The sequence below is a fragment of the Thermobia domestica genome, chromosome 1 (genome assembly GCF_964235325.1).
Source record: "Thermobia domestica chromosome 1, izTheDome1.hap1.1, whole genome shotgun sequence".
NCBI classification, from domain to species: Eukaryota; Metazoa; Arthropoda; class Insecta; order Zygentoma; family Lepismatidae; genus Thermobia; species Thermobia domestica.
Window position 1 is genome coordinate 133,552,349 of NC_137454.1, and position 12,816 is coordinate 133,565,164.

The following is a 12,816-nucleotide window of genomic DNA, read 5'->3' on the forward strand; positions in this document are numbered from 1 at the left end:
TGCTACTCTATAAGATTTCCGATAGTTATGTATAGAATAGTTGAAAGTTTAACAAATGTCTAGTGAACTTATATTTTTTCAGATACCATCCACCTAGTCCTAGTCGCAACCAAATTCATTACAGAAGGAAGGTAAAGATAAGTTCTCCACGTTAATGGAAAAGACAATGACATAAAACACGAAGAACGGATACTTTAGTAAGAACACAACCTCTCGTCTGTGTACACGGTAGCAACAACTCACCAAAAACCAGAGGCAACACAGAGTGTATCTCAAACAGACAATCGCACCCAGAGCGCATCATGCGGTAACAACTCCGTGTCGTACATATTGAGGCAATTAATTCACCAATTCCCTCTGTTCCTTTGAGCCCCAGACCACTAGAAAACTCTCTCTTTCCTCCCTCCCACATTCGCCTTTGCAGCATTGGCTAACCTAGGGGCAGCGTTGCCATAGCGGCCAATAATCAATAAATCGATATAATTGGTAAGGAATTAGTTTAAAAAATTATGGGGAAAACATTATGAAAATTAAGTTTACACTGTTTACAGACCACTCATGTTCACATTGTTTGTTTACTAAATTTGGAAGTGATCGAAAGGGAATTTATTCAGCGTCGTTTGATCTACAGAATGCCACATCAACTGTTATGCATAGTTATTTAACTGTACGATGTTTCTTAATAAAATACATTATTTCATTTTCACTATTTCAATGAGGTACAGTTACAAAGCAAACTAATCCAAAATTTAATGCATATTCAATTAATAGTACATTTTACTCATTTATTAGCAACAGATAACGTATTGTACACTCCTGTTGAAAAAACGATAATGTAACTTGTTTCAAATACACAGTAATCATTAGAACCGGATTTAGTTTTGATGAAAGACTAAGCTATTGAAAGTAATGGGGTCCTTTATATGCCAGCTGTCTTTCATCAATGACAAACTGTCGTTATTTTTTGTATTGACTGTATGCTACATATTACCATGCAACCAGTTCATGCTGAATGTAGACATCCTAAATACCCTAATGAGCAAACTAGTGACATTTTAGGAAGCAGGCTAACAGGAGAGGCCTCATTATTTACATAATAGGAGCCTACAAAGCACAAAACACTGTTGCTATACGTAAGTTTTATTTACTTTTTATCTTACATTTTGGAAAAGTATATAGTAGTTGGATTTTTTTTTTTTTAATTTTTGGGACCCCCAAAGAGTGTGAGGCCCTATGCTAAGGCTTATTTTGCTTATACGTAAATCCAGCAGTATCATTAGATGATAACTTGATATTCATTACTGAAACAAGAATAAGAATACATACCTTTGTTAGTGGGGAACTCAAAAGGTTTTGTGAAAAATACATTTGATCTTTGGGAAATTTGTTAAAACTGATTTGTTATATACGTTTTCGTTAGAATATATGAATAATTGCCTGCACAATTTTGTATTATATAAACTTTTGTGAGACTGTTGAACTGTGAGCACCAAAATGGAAAAGCTGGAGAATAGTATCGTCAGGAAGTTTTCAGATTTAAGAGGAATGTTCCTGCTGTAGTGCTGGTTTTGAGATTCAACGCCAGTAGAAATTTGATATCAGGGAGAACATTCAAGAGGTAATTCAATGAATTTAAACGAGAAGAGAGTATTGAAAATGATCCTTGAAGTGGTTATTCGCCAACACCTCGAATTACAGAAAACTGTAGGCAAAAAGCACATTCCTATAGTCGATAACAGTCTAATTATTGTGACGGAGATTGCTGCGACATCAGGTTTAACCGTATTATGTCTAGTGGGTTATACAGATACTCGAAAGACTCTCAGAACTGGAACTAAGTCTCTTCTCAACGGTTATCTCCTGATCATAGAATCCAGGCAGGTCTGCATCTCTTTGAACCAGTGTTCAGACGAACAACGAAACAGTAAAAACATAGTGATTTTCTCATCAATTCTGTATGGTAATTTCTTCAATTAATTAACTAAATAAATATCAGAGAAAAATATAACGTATACAACAAATCAAAGCCAACACGATTGGGGGCATTTTCCATGACGTTTCGTTGTTGGATAACAAAGCTAGTTGCACAAAATGAGCTGACATTTTGAAAAGTTGCTGCCTTGGGTTTTAACGCCCTCCACACTTATCCTTCAAAATGTGGTTCTATCTTACATTTCTATAGTTACTAATACATATTCGGAAAAATATTTTTCAACTGTCGAGTTGGAAAGCGCAGAGACGTACGACAAGAGGAATAAAATCACAACGTAAGATATTCTCTATTTGAAATACTAATAAAGTATGCATGGTGATTACATTGGGGAGCCGTCTGGTTATCTGAAAATCTTACAGATGCCCATAAAATTAAAATTGCTTCTGATCATACACAATGTACCTTTTAAACTCTGATGTATGGATACGAATATAATACAGGAAGGTTCAAAGATGTATGGACGACTAATATTTAAAACAAAAGCATTAAGGAGTAACAAACGAAATTATCGAATTAGTTTAAACAAAGGGAAAGTAAACGAAAGAAGGAATATTACTAAGCAGGTTTAAGAGTAACACATGAGATTTGTAAATGAAATCAGCATCTTTCTGGTTCATAAATCTTTAGATTGGTTTCACCCAGTTTCTTCTTTCCTACCCTGAACGAGTTTTTTTTTTTTTTTATTTCCTTGTAATTTTTCTTCCCTGTATGTCTCAAAATGTACCCAATCACTCTTAACTCTTCGAAATTGTTGTCAGCATACTCCTTTTCTCCCCCTACAATTTTCATTACAGAGCCAAAAGACTTTTAACATGTACAGTAATTATTAGAGCAACCCACATTATGCTTTATTTTTTTTTTCAAATTATGCTTTATTGTTAATTTCAATCATTGTTTTACATTAATTCTGTATAATGTGTAACATTTACTATACATTAAATATTCCAAATATCTTGACCTATTTGTTAACATTTTATGCAACCAGTTTCTTTCATATTTAATGAACTTTCTACTTAATGCACTGTAAAGAGATATGCTTTACTCGAGTCACTTTTTTCTATCACTTGTGTGCGCCTTAGAGGTGCATATATACAGAAAAGGAAAGTAAAAGATGCCACCAAAAAGTACAGAAAGTGCTCAAGTTCAAGAGGTACACATAACAATATACTTAGTGTGGAGTTCTTTTGTACTATTAATTGTTGGCGGAAAGTTTTTTCTTTTCCTTTTCTCCACTTCAAAGGATTACACCGAAAAGTTTACAGAAATAAAAAGCTTTTCATTGTTGCAATTGTTACGTTCTCAATGATTTTGCAATGTAAATATTGGTTTTAATATTAATACAGTATGTTAAACAGAATTTTCCAACAATCGTGCTACATATTTTAAATTATGCTTTGTGTTCTATTTTTCTAAAATTATGCTTTTAAAATTAGTTTCTTCTGGACCCTTAGACAAACCACAACCATGTTCAAAGTACCAACCATATGTGTAAATTGCTGTTATGCTTTTTATGTTTTTGGGTTGCTTTAGTAATTATGTAGTTCGTTTTTTTTTTTAACTGACCATTCGAGAATTCTGTAATACTACAAATTTAGAGAGAAAATGGAGTAAATCTGTATTTTAATTTGTATTCAGTAACAACTATCACAAAAGTAGTAAGTAACTTACATCCATATACAGACACCATATTTTTAAAATTATACGATTTTTTTAAGTTATAGTCAATTAACTTTAAATACAAAAGGATGAGATTATTCAGTACTTACCGCTTTCTTGACAAAAGAAACGAACCCATATCCTTTGGACTTAAGTGTCTGGGGATCCCTTACTACTCTACAGTCTCTGCAAAGAAAGATTAAAAACAAAGATAAGAACCATAGGCAAAAACACAGCATTCAGAATGCAAAATTTCCTTTAAAAATACAACTAAAAAAAAGAAAGAAAAGAATTCTCAATTTTTATGCAGTATCAGGCCAGTAGCCAGGCGAAAAATGTAGGGGGCGGTAGAAGTTGTGGCGGCCCAATCCAACCATATTATAGTTAATTTGAAGCCTACCGTGAAAATTTTAGGGGGCCAGCAAAACTTTATGGGAGCCCGGCCCCCCTAGCCAACCTTGGATACGGGCCTGTGCAGCATCGATACGAAAGAAAAAAACTCAGACAAACTGGTTGGTGAAAGGCAAAGCAATGGTTGCATAGGGAGGATAATATATACAAGGCCCTTCTGTTCTTTCAGCAGAAACTAAAAATGTTTCATTCTTAATGGTAAGGCTTCGGCTTACATTCTTTTCCTTTCCGAAGGTGCCTCTCTGTAATGGAAGCACTGACTTTCCCACTCCCTCATCTTCCGAAAGTAATCCAGCTATAGTATCTAGTTTTGTAAATATGGTGATGGACTGAATTCTCATAAACACTTGTCATTTTCCTGAAGAAAAAAAAAGTTTGGCAGAAAATTTCTTCTTTCGGAGTTTGTATTTTGACCCTATACATTTTTTTCTTTTCTCCTCATCTTTATCTTCGACATACGTCGCAATGGACAAGGAGAGCACAGAACATGTTGCTGAATACAGAAATGTCTTTGAAAATGCTGATATCATATATAAGAAATACTTGAACTTTTTATTCAATCTATTATGTTATAGTGATAGTAATCTTGTCTTTTCTATGCATAGCCAACCAACTACAAGTTTCATAATTTTTTTTAACTTTTGGATATTATATATATATATATATATATATATATATATATATATATAATTGTTCCATCTCCCTTCTACATACCCAATATTATAAAGTGTTAGCTTAATTAGAGCTGTAAGTAGTAAACTGTATACTCCGATTCTTCCAGTCGAACGACACATCAGATATCTCACAGCAGAATTCAGAATTTAAAAAAAAGCATTAAATAAAATTACAACTGTAAGCCATTTTTCAACGTACAGCTACTATATATATATATATATATATATATATATATATATATATATATATATATATATATATATATATATATATCGCTAACATCTGATGCGTATACCTGTAAGTACAAGTAATTGTAGACAGGTGACAAAACAAAAGAACACAACGATGATGAAATAACTGTTGGTGAAAGTTAAGCAAGTAAAAGAAAAGTAGAGAGCCGCGAGAAAACATACGAACATAGCGATGCTAATTAATACATTTACTGACCTGGGACTTAACCTGTAACCCATTTCATTCGAGGTATTGTTAGGAAATGACTAGGATAGATGGAAAATATTTCCCTCATAATCAAAGTTGTAGTAACAAAAAGTTAATGTAGGTAACTCCCACTTAGTACAGCAAAGTTTTGGTTGTTTAGATCGACGACGAATACAAGTAAATGAAATCTGCATTTACAAATAACACAGGCCGACGTTTTTAAACTTTTCAAAAGTTACAGAAACAAAACTCACTGATTCTGACTAATTTTAGGTCCCTGAATACAAATATGATATCCATTTTACTACATTACTCGCATTTTTGTGTAACGCATAGTTGCCAGATTTACCACAATAGGAAAAATGAGTTATCATGAAGTGTACCGGCCAATGAGATGTTTGCGTGCCTTGAAGGGAATCAACTTCATTTCGACAGTTGGTCAAGAACGACATTCAGTTTTAAAAGTTCTTAAAATTAATTTATTAAATCAAACCAGATAAAAAACTATATATTCTGTTTGTGAATTAGCTCTAGAAAACTATATATTCTCTTAGAGTAGGCCTATTAACATTTACATACACAGAGTAATTTATAAAGTCTAATGTTTAGAGCTGCAAATAACACCATCTGCTTTACTTTTTTTCTTTTATGGAATGTTGAGTCCTCTCTCTTCACCAACCAGTAATAATCCCCCCATCATTGCAGGGTCCCAACGTCCTTGACATCGAATTTCCATCGTTCTTATATTCTGGTGAAACTGTTCTCCCATTTCGTCGCTTACATGTGCAAGATTTTCTGGAAAGAAGTTGAGGTGGGACTGCAGAAAGTGGATTTTCAAAGACATGCGACATCCCAGAGCTTCATATGCGACCAGAAGTTGCTGCACCAGAGCCTCGTAATTTTGAGCTTTAGTTTTGCCCCCTCAAAAAACGTTTTACAACTTGAACAAAAGCACGCCAGGCATTTAACTCTTTGTCGTTTGAACTCTGTTCAAACGATTCGTCATGGATAAATTTGCGAATATCGGGGCCTGTGAAATCTCCTTCTTTTAATTTACCGTCATTTAGTTTTGGAAAACACTGTCTAAGATACCTAAATCCTTCACCTTGTTTGTCCATAGCTTTTGCGGAATTCTTCATGAGGCCCAACTTAATATGAAGAGGTGGAAGCAGCACCTTGGCTGGATCGATCAGAGGTTCATACTTGACACTGTTGGTACCGGGCTTAAATGTTTCTCTGGGGGCCACTTTTTTTGTGAAAAATGTTTTTCTGTGGCTCTTGAGTCCCTAAGACAGACACACAGACAGACAGACAGACAGACAGACAGACACACACACACACACACACACACAAAGAACAGTACTTTGTACATCCACCTTGCAGACCAAGTAATATTGCAATAACTTTCAAATTTCCCCAAATTTGCCAACCATATTCTTTGTAGTTAATACGTTTTAAAATGGGTGCGGGATTCTCGTAAGTCTCTTTCATCGAAACAGAGTGTGCCACAGGAATAGACGGCAGCTTATTTCCATTATGAAGTAAAACTGCTTTCAGACTGTATTTAGACGAATCTATGAAAATACGCCAATCGGATGGATCATGCTGAATTTCTAATTCATTCATCAGACCATTGATGTCCGTGCATACGCAAAGGGAATCTTCCATTCTGTAGTATTCTGAAAAGGGCTCGTTCCTTTTCCTGTAGTGAGTGTAAGTATTCTAGGAGCCAGTAAATTCCACTCTTTGAGTCGTGCACACAAAAGTTGAGCTCTCTCTTTCGAAAGTTGTAACTCTCTCACTAAATCATTCAACTCATGTTGTAGGATGCCATGACGCTCATCTTTTACGTGGAAAGAACTGTCTCTCGGATCTTCATCTGCAGATATTGAGTTGATGTCCTCATCGCTTCCTGTAGGCGCTGTAATATCGATAGTTTCCCAATCTTTCGGAGGAGTACGTACAGGTAAATTTTCTCCATGGGGCACTGGTTTGATCGCGGATTGCAAGTTTGGGTATTCGATGGAACGTTGTTTCTTCTTGTTACTTCCTGCTGTATTCGTCATACAGAAATAGCAATCATCATATGATTCCAGGGTTCTCTCTATATCATCGGAACAGCAAAAGGGATCCTTCGTTTGGTTCCTTTAAGCTAGGCAATCAGAGTCGCATAACACACCAAACAACACACATGAGTGGCCCAGCTTTTATCTTGATCACCGATCCTGCAGCCAAAATAAAAATATGCTTTCCTAACATCATCATTTATCGATCTAATCTGCGACTTAACCATAAGTACGCCACAGATATAACAAAATCTGTCCGGTGAGTTTTTACATCCTCTGCGGAAAGAACTTGACACTTTGCACAGGAAAGCGAAACTTAGAGCAACAGTACAACCACTTATTCCATAAAATCACTAAAAGAAATCACTATACTGAAAACATAGGCAAAACAGTTTTAAAAAATATGGTAAAATAAAACTGAATATACTGACGTAAAAATTCCAAGTCAATTCTCCCGACAAAATACTTATACACTTGAGAGATTACTTACTGCAATGCATAAGAGCAAGACTGAGCCACACAATAACGGCGCTTTTTTCGCCCGCGTCATCGTGCAGCTCATTGTTGCCACATAGACCCTATTTTTTAAACCGGTTTCAGTGGTCTAAAAACAAACAAACAAAGGAGGGGGAGGAACACAAGTGTCAAGCATTTCAATCATCCCCGTCCTCCCGGTATTCATTGTTATATATATATGGGGGCCCTATCTGTCGCCAACTGAGCGAAATCTAATTTATTTCTTACTCAAATAGCATTGTCAGACTGGTTACTTCGAAGACAACTGAAGCCGTCCCTACAAAATGGCAAAATTGCCAACAATGCATAACACCAAAATACGAGCTAATGTAGTAAAACGGCTATCAATTTCGAATTCGGCATCCTGAAATTAGTCAGAATCAGAGGTTTTACTTTCTGTAACTAAACTGACGTCGGCCAGTGAATCATACAGTGATTGCTCCAGTACTTATCTGGGCAAAATAGGTTTATTTTTATAACCTCACTACTCCAGCCTTCAATAATGGCTATATGCAAACAACATATACACTATGTGATCAAAAGTATCCGGACACCTGGCTGAAAATGACTTACAAGTTCGTGGCGGCCTCCATCGGTACTTCTGGAATTCAATGTGGTGTTGGCCCACCCTTAGCCTTGATAACAGCTTCCACTCTCGCAGGCATACTTTCAATTAGGTGCTGGAAGGTTTCTTGGGGAATGGCAGCCCATTCTTCACGGAGTGCTGAACTGAGGAGAGGTATCGATGTAGGTCGGTGAGGCATGGCACGAAATCGGCGTTCCAAAACATCCCAACGTGTTCTATAGGATTCAAGTGAGGACTCTGTGCAGGCCAGTCCATTACAGGGATGTTATGGTCGTGTAACCACTCTGCCAGAGGCTGTGCACTACGAACAGGTGATCGATCGTGTTCAAAGATGTAATCGACATCCCCGAATTGCTCTTCAACAGTGGGAAGCAAGAAGGTGCTTAAAACATCAATGTAGGCCTGCGCTGTGAGAGTGCCACGGAAAACAACAAGGGGTGCAAGCCCCCTCCAAGAAAAACACGACCTCACCATACCACCACCACCTCCGAATTTTACTGTTGGCACTACATACACTGACAGATGACGTTCACCGGACATTCGCCATACCCACACCCTGCCATCGGATCGGGACAATGTGTACCGTGATTCGTCATTCCACCCACTGTTCAATCGTCCAATGTTTACGCTCGTTACACCAAGCGAGGCGTCATTTGGCATTTACCTGAGTGATGTGTGGCTTATGAACAGCCGCTCGACCATGAAATCCAAGTTTTCTCACCTCACGCCTAACTGTCATAGTACTTGGAGTGGATCCTGATGCAGTTTGGAATTCCTGTGTGATGGTCTGGATAGATGTCTGCCTATTACACTTTACGACCCTCTTCAACTGTCGGCGGTCTCTGTCAGTCAACAGACGAGGTCGGCCTGTGCGCTTTTGTGCTGCACGTGTCCCTTCACGTTTCCACTTCACTATCACATCAGACACAGTGGACCTAGGAATGTTTAGGAGTGTACAAATCTCGCGTACAGACTTCTGACACAAGTGATACCCAATCACCTGACCACGTTCGAAGTCCGTGAGTTCCGCGGAGCGCCCCATTCTGCTTTCTCACGATGTCTAATGACTACTGAGGTCGCTGATAATGAGTACCTGGCAGTAGGTGGCAGCACAATGCACCTAATATGAAAAACGTATGTTTTTTGTGCTGTCTGGATACTTTTGATCACATAGTGTATATGTTCTTAAATTTTTATAAATTGTTCTATAATGTATGGGTTTCTTCAAAAAATATAGGTTCCAACACAAAAACAGTAGATAAAGTTTAAGAAGACAGGGGATAAAACGACGCCAAAAGAACCGCTAACTAAATAAGAAGGGAACTTCTATATTTGCTGTGCAACTACGTGTCTACCAGGAATACTAGTCACGCAAGTACAGAGTGCAAATGAAATTGCTTACAAAGAACTGCCGACAGAACAACACGAAATCAACAAATGATATTCCTTTCTGTTAGCAACTGAATGCATTTACAGATACATTATTCTATCAATTGTTACTGTTATAGGATAGTGTAACAGTGATAGAGTATACAAAGACTCTGCACTGAACAGGAAATTAAGATATAGAAGGGTTAAGTAAGAGTCTGTGAACTGAAGAAAAGAAAAGAAGTCTAACGGTATCAGTACAAGAGAAAGAAGGATGACCATGTCAGATAATATCTCGGATTTACAAACGTAAAAATTGGTTCTAAATCATCAGTAGAAAGGGAGTCGTGGCTTTTTCTTATGTATCTATGAATATATATATATATATATATATATATATATATATATATATATATATATATATATATATATGTGTGTGTGTGTGTGTGTGTGTGTGTGTGTGTGTACAGAAGGAAATGAAATTTTAAAGAAAAGAAATGAACATATACATAAAAACTAGAGATTGAAAGAGAAAGCAAACGAAAAGGAACTACACCCAAAGTTGATTCCAAAGTTTCTAATTTCCACTGCCGACTATCCCTCTTCCCCTTTCCCAACCACAAGGCCTTTCTCACTTCAATTTTCCTTCTCTTTCTTTCTTTCTTTCTCTCCTGAATATGTTTCTTGCTGAAAAGGAAAGGAAGGAAGAGGCCTCCTTTCTTAACGAGCAAAACCTGCCAAAAACTCAGTATACAGCCACTCGTCTTAACGAAAGAAGAACAGAATTGATTCTAAGATGAAACACATTTTCTGTTTTCTCTTTTCCTCTCTTTCTTTTCAATTTCTCTCCCCCTACGCCTCTATGTTCCTTTTTTTTCTTAAAAGAAAAATCTGAAACCCACTCTTCTCAGCACCTTTACGTCTTGACAGTTTCAAATTTCCAATGATGAAGCTCTTACACTTTACATCTCCTCTCTTTCCATCGCTCTCTCTTTTTTTAAAGGAATTCTGAATTAAAGAAAGAAGAAAATATGGACAGAGGAAGGAGAGGTTGTTAAAAAAAAAGAACGAGGAAAGAAAAACAAAACGAAGTTGAGATATTTAGAACTTTTCCATCATCCGCTAAGTTTACTGAAATAAAGATAGAGACGGATGATATATGGAGCAAAAGACTAGCACAAGGAGTCACAGGGTTCTAACCATGTCAATACATTTAAATAATAATAATAATAATAATAATAATAATACCACCATTTCTGAAGTGCATATGTTTCACAGTATCCACATATTTCTTTATAGTTTTAACACCCTAGGATTATGCTCTGGGATTAAGGGAGACGGCGATGATGAGTATGAACGAAATGATGGGATGAAGAAAGAGAGAGAAGAAAACCCCTGAACATGATGTTCGCTCATCATAAAGTCCACTTAGCACGAGCTAAGATCGAACTAGGGATCCCATACACTAGTAGTAAGTGTTCCATCACTGAGCCAACGCGGCTTCATAAAACAATTACATTTGCTCTTGCGTAATGTAACAATTGTACATGAAAGTTGAATGCCACTGTTTTAAAAATATTTTTCACTTTTCTCGCCTGAATGTTGATTTGTAATTCTCACATTATGAGGGCAAAACATTTTTCTATGGTTTCACCATGAAAAGGCACGCCACAGGTAACTACACTGGCACAGGTTAGTCATGTACAAGCGAGTACAATTACTCAAAGTCGTTCATTTTTCCTACCGCGTAAAGAACGTGTATTACGCTGCTAATTCAACATTTGAATTACATATTGTTCTCATAGGCTTTCGTTGGTTAAAACTGACTTATCCCCTACCGGGATATCCCGGAGGCAGGTGGGCAAGAAGGAAGGAAGCAAACGAACCACCTGAGTTTAAGATATGTTTTTTTTTTAATCAATAGTATATATAAAACTTGTATTAGTGGCATACACTACTCTCTCCTCATCCAAAGCAAAACATGAAATGACTCTACTGCCCCAGCAACATGTCGCACTCTTAGAAATGGCACTCATGGTTCTAGGAACTTTCAATTAGCCCTAAATAGGAAAGAAATTTAATTCATCCATGCTGCCCATTAAACTTTATATGAGAAGGAACCAAGAAAACTGGAATGAATCTTCGATCCCATATTGGGCTCAGCTGAACGCCTAAAGTGATACGGGGTGCAATAACAAGGAACGTTAAATCAAAGGAAACAAATATCAAATCTACTTTAGAGATCATAATACAAAAGTAAGAAAATGAACTACAGATATGTTATTAATTTATGGAATAAAAGAAGTACTGGTAGTATTTTATTGGTGTAATAACATATTTCTTTCCAGTTCTATTTAATAAACTTTTGAAACACATATTATACAAAGCAGGCATAATTTATTTCTTGTGCACGAAAAACAAGGACGAATACATTGAAAAGTTGCAGAAGGAATAAGTACACGCACTTTATTTTTTTTTTTCATTCCAACTCAACATGATTCTCGTACGTGCTTGAAAAAGCTTTTTCAAGCATGAGGGAACGCTGTGGTAGAAAAACTGAGTTTCTAGGATGGAAGATTTTTTAAAAAATGGAGGGAGGATAAAGGAGGTTGTAAATACGACCAGAGAGCTTGAAACGACAGAGAGGTTAAATTTCCTAGATAGAGAGTTCTAATTAGCCCCCCCTGCCTTCTTTAGGTTCCTTGTTTGCTTACATTTCACGTATGGACGACTCACGAATCGCTTGCAGAAATAAGATCGATCCATTGAGATCTAGGTGACGTCACCACTCAAGTACGGTCCACTTGTAAATGTTTCCTACTCCACTCAATTTTTTTTGTTTGTATTTAAATGACCACGAAAACACTAAAAGCCCTTTTAAATCGTGTAAATTGCTATCATGACGACACATATTGAAGTTATTTAACAGTATCATTTAAGTGTTTCTGATGTAAGTGCTTCATTTATCTAATTTTAAAGTATGTATGTTGAGAGATGACATCTTAGCGAATCCATAGGTCAGAAAGAGACATGAAAAGAATATACGTAATATGTTTTAAGGAATCATTTCGAAATATCTTGAATTATTGGTTCAGACTGTCGATTTC

At 36.5% G+C, this 12,816-nt stretch overlaps 1 protein-coding gene across 14 annotated transcripts in view; it reads right to left on the reverse strand.

Moving 5' to 3' along the window:
• The window catches only part of LOC145689315 (nucleolysin TIAR-like), a 1,166,854-nt gene that overhangs the window by 176,690 nt on the left and 977,348 nt on the right, over window positions 1-12,816 (reverse strand). For all 14 annotated transcript variants that reach the window (XM_081763493.1, XM_081763481.1, XM_081763496.1 and 11 more), the window contains one exon: window positions 3,760-3,835. In XM_081763493.1, coding sequence (XP_081619619.1) covers window positions 3,760-3,835 — 76 coding nt within the window. The remainder of the gene's footprint in view (window positions 1-3,759; window positions 3,836-12,816) is intronic.